Source organism: Hordeum vulgare, chromosome 6H (genome assembly GCF_904849725.1).
Source record: "Hordeum vulgare subsp. vulgare chromosome 6H, MorexV3_pseudomolecules_assembly, whole genome shotgun sequence".
Taxonomy (NCBI): Eukaryota; Viridiplantae; Streptophyta; class Magnoliopsida; order Poales; family Poaceae; genus Hordeum; species Hordeum vulgare.
Window position 1 is genome coordinate 322,641,894 of NC_058523.1, and position 12,861 is coordinate 322,654,754.

Consider the following 12,861-nt stretch of genomic DNA (forward strand, 5'->3'; position numbering starts at 1 on the left):
GATCTGAATATGCGTAGGAAAAATTTTGAATTTATTCTACGTTACCCAACACTGGTATCAGAGCCAGGTTTTCTATGCGTAGATTCTATGCACGAGTAGAACACAAAAGGTTGTGGGCGATGATTTGTCAATTGCTTGCCGCTACTAGTCTTATTCTTTTCTAGCGGCATTGTGAGATGAAGCGGCCCGGACCGACATTACACGTACGCTTACGTGAGACTGATTCCACCGACAGACATGCGCACCGTGCATAAAGGTGGCTAGCGGGTGTCTGTCTCTCCTACTCTAGTCGGATTGGATTTGATGAAAAGGGTCCTTATGAAGGGTAAATAGCTTTGGCATATCATCGTTGTGGTTGTCACGTAGGTAAGAAAGCGTTCTTGCTAGAAACTCAAATCAGCCACGTAAAACTTGCAACAACAATTAGAGGACGTCTAACTTGTTTTTGCAGGGTTTGACATGTGATATGATATGGCCAAAGTTATGATGTTGCATGTATGATGTATGAGATGACCATGTTATTGTAATAGGTTTCACGACTTGTATGTCGATGATTATGACAACCGGCAGGAGCCATTGGAGTTGTCTTAATTTATTGTATGAGATGCAACGTCATGTGCTTACTACTTTTACTTCATTGCTAACTGTTAGCTATAGTAGTAGTGATAGTAGTAGTTGGCGTGACAACTTCGCGGAGACACGACGATGGAGATCATGGTGTCACGCCGGTGACAATGATGATCATGCGATGCCTGAAGATGGAGATCGAAAGAGCAAAGATGATAATGACCATATCATATATGCATTGTGATGTTTATCATGTTTTTTATCTTATGTTCGCTGGAGAGAATGGCAAATCAAATGTTTTTATGGCAATTTATATCATCACGGGGATGGCAATTTTAGTTTGGCAATTCCTAGCAAAAAATGAACTAACATAAATTTATCATGCTTGCCAACTAAGAGCAAGTAGAATAAGGTACAATCAGCAGGCTGTAAGGATTAAAATACTATATTTTTGCTGAGTTGGATGAGAGAGAAGGGAAGCGGACTCTTCATGAAGAGCCAGCTCTAACACGTGCTCCTAGATGCTTTGTGAGAATGAAAGGTGTGTCATATATGATAAAAATAGTACTCTTTTATAGCTAATTATTGTACAAGCTAGCTATAAGACTGCTTATAGCCAGTAGTTGGCTATACTATTAACCATGCTCTAAGCTTGTCATCCTAGACCAACATAAATTGCCATGCAAATCTTCCGCAATTGTCGTCCTTCCCAGCTGACGCTCGTTGGTTACTAGGGTCCTAACAAAAATGCATATATATATAAAACAAACAGATAAACCCGTATTGTACCCATTCATTCATTGTTAACCAAAGGGATTTCCATGACATCATTTCTCCACCATGCTATACGGAGACTCATCACAGCTTCGTCACACTTGTCCAGTATGTGCTCGCATCATGCTATATTCACAATCAAGTGTCATGTTGATCCTTGGCCAATCAACATCCCTGCTCACCTGGTCAGTGTCCAATTCAGTTTTCACAACACTAGTCTGATCGAAAACTCCCTTCCCTTGTCCTCTGTCATGTGTAGCTATGCCATCTTGCACTTCCTAGTGAACATTTTAGTAGCTGAACAGCAGGCGATTACGAGAAGCACCAACACAACGACAAAAACTGCAGGTAGCATATGAAATCCATCAAGACATACAACTAAATAAGTGCTGCAATGTGAGGAAAGAGAGAATTCGTGGTTTGAAATGTTGAGATCAGATGTTAGTAGCATACCGGCAATGGTGCCAAAGAACAGCAGCGCAAGGCGGTACCGTACCAGCCATGAAAGCTCTGTTTCAAGACTACAATGTGCTTCAAAAGAATGCCCTTCTTTTTTGTTTGCATGCGCATTTGATGGCTTCAGCTCAGATATAGGGAACTCCACACCATCAACCGAATTGCCCTGTAAATCTCTTAGTTCAATTTTAACCCATGAAGGAACTGCATTCCAATCTATCTCGATTGCTCCAAAATTTGGCTGACCTGATACATACAACAACAGAAGGACGAAGGAGTACAAGAACAACTCAAACCACAGCAGAAAATAAACAAATTATGGGCTGAAAACTCGTAGTTTCATGGTAACAGCATTAAACAGCAGCTTTTTGAAGAAAAAACTTGTGAAGCTACAAGTACTAAATATGCAGATGGGATAAACAAAGGAACAGATTACAACTACACCAGCAAGCGAAAAGAACCTTCATATTGTAATATGGTAGAAGCAAGGCAATTGGGTAAGCCAAAAACTTCAATCACATCCTACGGTAATTGTTTGTTAGGGGAGTATATGTTGTCATGATATTCAAAGGGAATGAAAACTTACCATATGAGCATGATTTGTGACGACAGTTAGGGCTGAAGACTCGCATGGGGGTTGGTGTCAGCCAAGCCAGAAGTCTCATGACAGATTGAAGTACTGCTGGTACAGAATTCTCGACAGACTGGGTAAGACCACTTGAGGTAATATCATACAATGGATATTGAGCACCACAGTCAAAACGAGCAATTTCTCCAAAATGAACATCACCACTAATAAATAAGACCCCATTTCTCTGCAGATAGTCAGCACATGTTCCATTATTAAAATAATAAACAGGTAAGGCAAATATTCATTTTAGATGACATCTGTGGAATCTTGCGAAAAATCTAACACTCCTGTAATGGGTAAATCTAAAGCTTTACAAGTCAGCACATGTTCCGTTATTAAAATAATAAACAGGTAAGGCAAATATTCATTTTACATGTCATCTGTGGAATCCTGCGAAAAATCTAACACTTCTGTAATGGGTAAATCTAAAGCTTTACAACATGCTACAAGGACATCTACCATCAAATGGGAAACATTTGTTCCAATATGAGAATACTTACCATGGGTCTGTTATGACCGGTACAACGTACCAACGGAGGAGGCCCAATGGGCAGGGTTAATTACGGGCTTAGCCCAAGTTATATTAGAGTCCAAGTTATCTAGGGTTTAGTGGAGGCTGTCCTCCTATATAAACACATGTACCCCTTCGATATTAAGCATACAATAAACAGTATATTCTGTTGTCGTCTCCCTCAGGAGACGAGAGCCCCAAACCCTAGCCGCCTCTCTCTCTCTCTCACGCCGCGACGACGCCCAACCGCTGGCGCCGGCATCCCCAACCTCGCAGCCCGCACTTCCACCCCTACAACCTACGTCTGAGACCTGGTAGAACCCTAGCCTCTACCAATTTGGTATCAGGTAGATTGGGTTCGATGAGTTTGTCGGACCTTCCCACCACCACCGCCGCCGCCACCACCGCCTTCCCCGCCACCTCGCAGCAGCAGCCGCCGCCGCACCACTCGCCGCCGCCGGCCACCTCAGGTCCGGCCGCCTCCAGTCCCGCGGCCCTGGCGGCCGAACCCGCCCCCGTCCTCTCCCCGGCGGAGATGTCCTCGGCTATCCGCGACCTCAACCTGGCGGTCTCGAACCTCCGGACTTTCCTCCAGGCTCCGTACGCAACCCTGCCACCACCGCCTCCGCCGGCGGCGCCCTTCGCGCCACCGCCCCCGGCCACTGTCGCGCCCCAGGGCCTGTCGATCACCCAGGTCCGATGGCCGCCGTCGCCGTCCCCGCTACCGACGTGGATTGACACGCCGACCTACATGACGGCGCCACTACAGCCGACGATGTTGCAGCCACCCGCCCCCACCTTCGGGGGGGTCGGCGGGTACACTGATCCGTACGCCAGGAGCTCCGTGGTGCCGCAGCACTCTCCTTCCGCCGCGCTGGGTCGTCACGAGGGCACCTACGCGGCCTCGCCACACGTGCAGCAGTCACCCCGCTTCACCAAGCTGGAGTTCGCCACCTACGACGGCACCGTCGACCCCCTGAACTGGCTCAATCAGTGCGACCAGTTTTTCAGGGGGTAGCGGACCATGCCGTCCGACCGCACGTGGATCGCCTCCTACCACCTCCGTGGCGCCGCCCAGACTTGGTACTACGCCCTCAAGAAGGACGAGGGCGGGATGCCTCCGTGGGAGCGCTTTCGCGACCTGTGTCTCCTCCGATTTGGCCCCCCATACGTGGGAGCCGCTTGGCCGAGCTCGGTCGCCTTCCCTTCACCACCTCGGTGCAGGACTTCGCCGACCGCTTCCAGACGTTGGCCTGCCATGCGCCTGACGTCACGGCTCGCCAACGCGCCGAGCTCTTCGTCGGCGGCCTTCCCGACCACATCCGCATCGACGTCGAGATGCGCGACCCCCAGGACCTGCAGACGGCCATGTATTACGCACGCGCGTACGAGCAGCGCGCCAACGCCCTGCAGCAGGCGTTCTCGGGCCGCGGTACGCGTCCCCCGACCCGCCCCGCCCCGGCGGCCGCCACACCGACACGCCCCGCCCTGTCGGCCGCTACTGCGGCTGCCCCCGCGCCGACACGCACCTTCCGGCGCTTGACGTCGGCCGAGCAGCTCGAGCGGCGCCGCAAGGGCCTGTGCTTCAACTGCGACGAGTCGTATGCGCCGGGTCATAAGTGCGTCCGCCTGTTCTACTTGGAGACCGTCGACGACGCGGAGGTGGAGGCCCTCACCGCGGAGCTCGACACCACCACACTCTCCGAGGCTGGCGTCACGACCTACGGGCCGGTCGACGCGACCGCCTTCGTCGTCTCCCTTCATGCCATGGCTGGCATCAAGACGGCAAAGACGATGCTGCTTCCGGTGACGATCAACGGGGAGCGTCTCACAGCGCTCGTGGACACGGGTTCGACGCACAACTTCCTGTCCGGGGACGCCATGCGCCGCCTCGCACTCCAACCGGTGGGCTCGGAGAAGTTCAGCGTCACTGTCACCAACGGGGACCGCCTTGCTTGCCAGGGGGTGGCACGGCAGGTTCCCGTCCTCATCGGCGACGAGCCGTTCTCCATTGACTGCGTCGGCATCGACCTGGGCTGCTACGACTTCATCCTCGGCATCGACTTCCTGTCCACTCTCGGCCCCATCCTTTGGGACCTCGATGTGCTGTCCCTCATCTTCTGGCGCGAGGGCGGCCGTCGCGTTCAGTGGACAGGCATCGGCGGCTCCGGCACCATGACTCCACAACTCCAGTTGATGGCGGCCGCACTGGACGAGGCGCATCCCCTCCTGGCCGACCTCCTGCAGCAGCACAACGACATCTTCGACGAGCCACAGGGCCTCCTTCCCGCGCGGCCCTGTGACCACTGCATCCACCTGCTGCCGGACACGGCACCTGTAGTCGTGCGTCCGTACCGTACCCTCAGCTGCAGAAAGACGAGCTCGAGCGTCAGGTGGCGGTCATGCTCGCGCAGGGCATCATCCGGATTTTGACATCGCCGTTCTCCGCCCCGGTGCTCCTTGTGCGCAAGCCCGACGGCACATGGCGCTTCTGCATCGACTACCGCGCCCTCAACGCCCTGACGTCCAAGGACAAGTTCCCCATCCCCGTCGTGGATGAGCTCTTGGACGAGCTACACGAAGCGCGCTTCTTCACCAAGCTCGACCTTCGCTCGGGCTACCATCAGGTGCGCATGCACCCTGACGACATCGAGAAGACGGTGTTCCGCACTCACCATGGCCACTTTGAGTTCCTGGTGATGCCGTTCGGCCTCTCCAACGCGTCGGCGACCTTCCAGGCCCTGATGAACGATGTGCTCAGCCCATACTTGCGCCGCTTTGTGCTTGTTTTCTTTGATGACATTCTCATCTACAGTGCATCTTGGGCGGAGCACCTACAACACATGGCCATCATCTTCAACGAGCTTCGAGCGCATCGTCTTCACCTTAAGCGCTCGAAGTGCTCGTTCGGCACGACCTCCGTCGCGTACCTGGGGCACGTCATCTCGGCGGACGGGGTAGCGATGGACGCGGACAAGGTCGCCGCCGTCGCCGCGTGGCCGGTCCCACGGTCACCGCGGGCGCTCCGCGGCTTCTTGGGCCTCGCCGGCTACTACCGGAAGTACATCCGGGACTTCGGCCTCATCGCCGCGCCACTGACGCGTCTCCTTCGACGCGACGCCTTCTCCTGGGACGAGGAGGCGACTACGGCATTCGAGGCTCTCCAGCGGGCGCTCACGACGGGACCCGTCCTCCAGATGCCGGACTTTGATATGCCGTTCATGGTGGACTACGACGCCTCTGCCATCGGCTTCGACGTTGTCCTCCACCAGGGCGAGGGACCGCTCGCCTTCTTCAGCCACCCCTTCGCCGCTCGCCATCACAAGCTCGCGGCCTACGAGCGCGAGATTATTGGGCTGGTTCAGGCGATGCGCCACTGGCAGACTTATCTTTGGGGCCGGTCATTCCGTGTGCGCAAGGACCACTACAGCCTCAAGTTCTTGCTGGACCAGCGCCTCTCCACAGTTCCGCAACACCAGTGGATCAGCAAGCTCTTTGGCTTCGACTTCATCGTTGAGTACCGCCCCGGCCGTCTCAACACGGTCGCCGACGCCTTGTCCCGCCGCGACACTGAGGATGTCACGGACGACGTCGCCATGGCTGGCACTATCATGTGCATTCGCTCCGGGCCATCTTTCGCCTTCATCGACGACATTCGCCGGGCAACTTCGACGGCCGTGGACGCCCAGGGCCTGCGCCAGCGCCTTGACGCCGGCGAGCTAGACGCCCCCTGGCGCTTGGACGAGGGGCTGCTCCTACATGGCCGCCGCGTCTTCGTATCCGACCATGGCGACCTGCGCCACCAGGTCCTGACCTTGGCGCACTCTGCAGGGCACGAGGGCGTGCAGAAGACTCTCCATCGTCTCCGTGCTGATTTTTACATCCCCGGTGATGGCGCGATGGTCCGCGACTGGGTGCGGTCGTGCGTGACGTGCCAGCGAAACAAGACGGAGACACTACGACCCGCGGGTCTACTGCAGCCGCTGGACGTACCCTCCCAGGTGTGGGCGGATATTTCCATGGACTTCATCGAGGGCCTTCCCAAGGTGGGCGGCAAGTCCGTCATCCTCATGGTGGTTGACCGCTTCTCCAAGTACGCGCACTTCATCGCCCTGGGTCATCCATATACAGCCGCCTCCTGGCACGGCCCTTCTTCGACGGCATCGTCCGCCTCCACGGTTTTCCGTCGTCCATCATCAGCGATCGTGATCCCGTGTTCACGGGACATGTCTGGCGGGATCTCTTTCGACTGGCGGGCGTGAAGCTCCGCATGAGCACGGCGTTCCACCCTCAGACAGACGGCCAATTCGAGGTGGTCAACAAGGTGATCGCCATGTACCTGCGTTGTGTTACTGGTGATCGTCCACGAGCTTGGGTGGACTGGTTGGCGTGGGCGGAGTACTGCTACAACACCTCCTATCACTCCGCCCTGCGCACCACGCCTTTCGAGGTGGTCTACGGGCGCCCACCTCCGGCGATGCTCCCTTACGAGCCTGGGACGGCTCGGTCCGAGACGGCGGGCGACTTACTCCGCACCCGCGACGACATTCTAGCTGAGGCACGCCAGCGTCTTCTCCAAGCACAGCAGCTGGCTCGGAAGTACTACGATGCTCATCATCGCGAGGCGGAGTTCGCGGTGGGCGATTGGGTGTGGCTGCGCCTCCTCCACAGGACCACGCAGTCTCTGGATTCGCGCTCCAAGCGCAAATTGGGACCTCGCTACGCCGGTCCCTTTCGTGTGCTGGAGCGTGTCGGCACACTCGCATACCGCTTGGAGCTGCCAGCTGGTTCTCGCCTCCACGACGTCTTCCATGTCGGCTTACTGAAGGCCTACCGCGGGGACCCTCCTGCAGCGACGTCGGCCCTTCCTCCTACTTCGGATGGCCGCCTCCTTCCAGCTTCCGCACAGGTGGCGAAGGTGTTGCAGGCGCAGCAGCGTCGCGGCGTCTGGCATGTCTTGGTACAGTGGACCGGCCTGCCAGAGGAGGAAGCGACTTGGGAGAAGCTCGACGATTTCCGCCAGCAGTTTCCAGATGTTCAGCTCGAGGACGAGCTGTTTGAGAAGGCGGGGAGAGATGTTATGACCGGTACAACGTACCAACGGAGGAGGCCCAATGGGCAGGGCTAATTACGGGCTTAGCCCAAGTTATCTTACCTATCTTAGAGTCCAAGTTATATTAGAGGCCAAGTTATATTAGAGTCCAAGTTATCTAGGGTTTAGTGGAGGCTGTCCTCCTATATAAACACATGTACCCCTTCGATATTAAGCAGACAATAAACAGTATATTCTGTTGTCGTCTCCCTCAGGAGACGAGAGCCCCAAACCCTAGCCGCCTCTCTCTCTCTCTCACGCCGCGACGGCGCCCAACCGCCGGCGCCGGCGTCCCCAACCTCGCAGCCCGCACTTCCACCACTACAACCTACGTCCGAGACCTGGTAGAACTCTAGCCTCTACCAGGGTCATAAACAAAGTAAAATTGTGATATATGACAGTTATTTAACTAATGAATATGCCGAAGAAGGGCTGCCTTTTAGTAAAGTAATAGTAAGCAACCTTACTGCTATCGATCAGTCTAAACAGCCGTTCTCTTTCCCTCGGAAAGCGTGCCCACGACTCCACATAGAACAAAGGTCCAGTGGTGGCAGAAAGATTGGATACCACCTGCGTTAACACATTGGAAAATGTTGTGTTACTCTATGCTACTCCAATGAAAAATCAAATACAGATAATGATAAATTAATAATGGAAGTGCCAAAAGGAAGGTCAAAAAGATGGCGGTCAGTGACTAGGATCTTCTTCTGCACTCACTCAGCGGCTGTTAAAACACATGGAAGATCGTATTATTCAAATTCTCTCACTAAAAACAATCATAGCCACAAAATTGTGGTGACGAACTGAAGGTGTATAGCCAAACTTTGCAAATTCCTTATACCACACTAAGTTTCTGCACAATCCAATGTGTTTATGAAAATGTTAAGTTTGCAACATGACCAGTCATGATCCTAGGCCAGATGCATACTTTGCAATATCCCATATCCATTTCTGTTGGAAGAACAGATAAACAACCACCAGAGTTTACCCTGTGTCTGCTTTAGGACTAGTGAAAGAATAAATTTACCTGAATTGAAGATCCAATGATGGTCATCTCTGAGGGGGGACCATGTAGCTCCCTCTCCAGCCACTGCCACTGAGGATCTCCAAGTATAGTTCCATCACTTAAGAGTGGCTCTCTGTGATATCTGGTGTCCAACATTATTACCTGTAATAATGTATGAATGTCTGTAGTGCATGTAAAATTAATAGTGAAAAGGAATCTTCAACGAAATTTGCAAACACACTGGTTCACTTTTGTGATTTTGACTGATAAATGACAAATTTTAGAGCATGTAGAAGCTGTCAACAACTCAAAACTTATGACGGTGCTGATAATATCTGCCAGGGTGCTACTTTATACTGGTTTTATAAGCACCGTCATAAGTTGAAAAAGAAAAATGGTACTTGTGATGGGGGTTTCCATGTAAGGAATATAAATAATGAAGCAAAAAATGTTGACGGGATAACTAGAAGAGCTAAAATATTTATTCTAGAAACCTATGAAATGGCACTTGGTTGCAAGTCATAAGAATAAAAGGGGAACATGGTGCAGACTGAAAGAATCGCAAACATGTTTATGTATGCCTATGGAGACATCCTATTTGAAAAAATATTTTGATAAAAATAATACTTCCAAGTTTTACAGCAAAAGTTGCACATGGTATATAGACTACCTTTACACGTTTTCCTTCGGGACCAAACATGTATGAGGCATAAACACCTGCTTGTTTCCTCCTAAATAAACAAGAGAGAGAGTACTGTGAGATTTCTGATGGCCAGCAACTGTAGGTGTGAAGATCCTGAAATATTCATAGAAGATTTGAATATTCTGCGAAAAAAAGATTTGCAAGAAACATCATAAAGCAAAAACAAAGGGGTCCTGGAGTACCATCATTTACAAGGCAGTGACCGCATACAAAAGAAGATCAATAACTCATAATTAATTCCAGCGGTCATGCATATATACCGTGAACTGTCTTCAGCTTCATCCAAGAAATCTAATAGAAGCCTTTGGGAGAACTCTTTTCCACTATATTCCTTTCCTGCATCATTCAATCCGTAATCATGGTCATCCCATGTTCCAATGACCTGCATATTATAGCGAATAATAGTGATGCCAAGTTCTTAATTAACTAGAAGAAATGGAAAAAAAATAAGAAACGATAACAAAGTTGCACGAATCTTCATGTGCTCAACGCATACGAAAACTGTCCCAATTCGCAAACATGGCATTGAGCACTAAAATGAACACATAAAATTTTGTGGTGGCCTACTGCTCGCTGCTCAGATATAGATTAACATTCCAGATAGCATGAAATTGACTCCTTTGCTGCTGTGGAATAATCAGTGTCATCAAAATAGTATCTGCATTTCATGATAATGAATTCGTAATAAAAGACAAACACAACCCCAAAACCACAAGAAACCTCCCTCACCCAGCTCCAACAAACCATGCTTTGGACTCGCAGACACAGAGACCAGACAAAACAGTGGACTATCTAACCATATGATAAAGAGGCAAGATTTCACAAGTCAGTGAAGTCACTAGCAACAACAGTGGGTGCCATCAAGAAACGGAACTGGTCCTGGTCGACCCTAAAGAAACAAAATCTAACAACCGATTACCGAATACACGGGCAATTGACTACACTACAGCTAGCAATTCAACAGAGCAAAGGACGGGGAGCTCACCCTAGCCCTCTCCCTCAGCTTGGCGTACCCCGGGTTGGCCTTGGCCAGCTCGTACTTCCCGCGCAGCTCCTCCTCGGTGGCCGGGTAGAACCGCGGCACGTTCCTCCAGGGCCCCACCGTCCGCTCCCTCCCGAACACCCGGAACGGGCGCTTGTTGTCCCCGTAGACGTTGTCCCCGAGCCAGATGAAGACCTGCGGGTCGAACCCCACGATCGCCTCCCACACGGGCTGCAAGGAAAGAACAGCAAACGGACCCCCGTCACCTCCATCCACTCAAGCAAGGGCAAGAAAGTTGAGACCAGGCGGTGCACTGGGCGTTCCGTCGAGCACCTGGGGCGCGCTCTGGTTAGCGCAGGAACCAAATGCGATCCTGGAGACCACGGCGGTGGCGTTGGTGGCGGCGCGGAGGGAGGGGGCGAACAGGATGAGAAGGAAGAGATGGACGAGCAGGGAACCGGCCATTGGTGCGAGTGAGCGAGCTTGGGAGCAGAGAGGAGAAATGGTGGGGGTTCGGAGGAGAGGTGGGGATATTCCAGTTCCCACGTTTTCTTTTTTCGCGAACTGGGTCGATGGATCGTGGTGAAATGGTGATACGTGTGAATGTGCGATGTGGTAAACGATGCAGGTGGGTGGCAGACGGGCGCAGAAAAATCGGCGTGGGGCTTGGGTTTTGAGCCGCTCCCAAGATCGTCCGCTGCCATTGATTTTGGTCCATTTTCAGCGTAAATTGATCTATTTTTAGTGTAAATTGACCATTTCAATGTAAATTGGTTTATTACAGAAATCAATACAAATCAAAAATAGTTCAGTAGATCAATACAAATCAAAATAGTTCAACAAACAAAAACTCATACTTCATCACGCGTCAAGCTAGACGTTGCCCTTGAGTCTTCATAGGTGCTTCAACAAATCTCTACTATTAAAGGGGATCTGCTGTCGTGATGGTTCGACCATCCCCACGCTATCGATACCTCCTCCCACCCCCGTCGCCCACTGGTTTTTTCAATACCCTCCAAAAAACAACGACAATTAAACCAGCAATTAATCCTTCGATACCTCCTCCCACCCCCGTCGCCCCACTAGATCCCGATCCCCTCCATCCTCGTGACGCACCCACGATCTCCACTCTCTTCTGCCCACGATCTTTCATCGATGAGCAAGAAACCGGAATCGACGCGGAAGGGATTGGCGGAGGGATGCGCGGGCGCAGATCTCGCGGCCCGGCGGCTCACCTTGTCATGCACGCAGGCTTTGGCGGCGGCGTCCTCCGCAGCGACGGCCTCGGTGGCCTCATCATGCTCGCCGTCCTCGAGGAAGGCGAGCGGGGTGTCCGGGCTGGCGACGCCCTCGCTCCTGCCGCTATCATCATCGACCGCCGCGGCGGGCTTCTCGACCAGCGGGGACGCGGGGGCCCTCCGCGGCCGGCGCCGGCCCCACGAGGGGATCTCCAGCCGCGCATTCTTCTTCTGCTGCTGGCGGTGGCGGCAGTTGCAGGCCCGCACGATGGACGACAGGTCGGCGAGATTGGCGGCCACCTCGAGCTCGCGCTCGCCGAACCCCTCCTCCTCCCGCGTCGGCACGCCCCCCGCCGCCACGTCCGCCATGGATCTCGGCGAGCGAGGGATTGGGCAGGGTTCTGCGTACGAAAATCCACTTGCTCCAAGACGTCTTCCGCGGCCGGCGGTTTCCAAGACGTCTTCTTCGCAGGCGGCTACGGCAAGGACGTGCGGCGGAGCAGATGGGGTATGAGGATGCATGGAAGGCCAACAGCTCGGACTTCGACGCCCTTTTCCTCCGTCAAGGACATTGTCGCAGGTGCGTAGATCTCCATCTTTTCCTTCGTTGTCGTCGTCTTCATGCCCCGTGCAACCAATATTCCACCTGGCCGGTGCTTTTGGTCGATGGCAAAACGAACACAGCAAACCCGGCTTGCCTTCAGATGTATTGAATAAGCTATAACAAGTTAACAACGCAGCTAGCTAGCTTTCTCTGTAGATAGATCGGATCAGTGGATTGATTGATCGACTAGATGGTGGATTTTATTGATCGACTAACTAGCAACACGCGCACAAACACTGGCATCTAAATCATTTGCTTATATACCTTTTCAACTCACGATGATAATGTGCAACCTAG

At 52.6% G+C, this 12,861-nt stretch overlaps 1 protein-coding gene across 2 annotated transcripts; it reads right to left on the reverse strand.

The window, feature by feature from the left end:
• Nucleotides 1-1,340: 1,340 nt before the first annotated feature.
• On the reverse strand, nucleotides 1,341-11,334 carry LOC123402769. Of its 2 annotated transcripts, XM_045096729.1 has the most exons (9): nucleotides 11,056-11,322; nucleotides 10,726-10,953; nucleotides 10,001-10,122; nucleotides 9,708-9,768; nucleotides 9,059-9,199; nucleotides 8,494-8,601; nucleotides 2,384-2,612; nucleotides 1,795-2,043; nucleotides 1,341-1,683 (listed from the first exon to the last, which is right to left on the reverse strand). In XM_045096729.1, the coding sequence occupies exons 1-9, from the start codon at nucleotides 11,185-11,187 to the stop codon at nucleotides 1,601-1,603; spliced, it is 1,353 nt and encodes a 450-aa protein (XP_044952664.1). In that variant the 5' UTR covers nucleotides 11,188-11,322; the 3' UTR covers nucleotides 1,341-1,600. The 2 variants fall into 2 exon arrangements, with proteins under 2 accessions (XP_044952664.1, XP_044952665.1); XM_045096730.1 differs by lacking the exons at nucleotides 1,341-1,683; nucleotides 1,795-2,043 and having other exon boundaries at nucleotides 2,506-2,612; nucleotides 8,499-8,601; nucleotides 11,056-11,334.
• Between the last annotated feature and the right edge of the window lie 1,527 nt (nucleotides 11,335-12,861).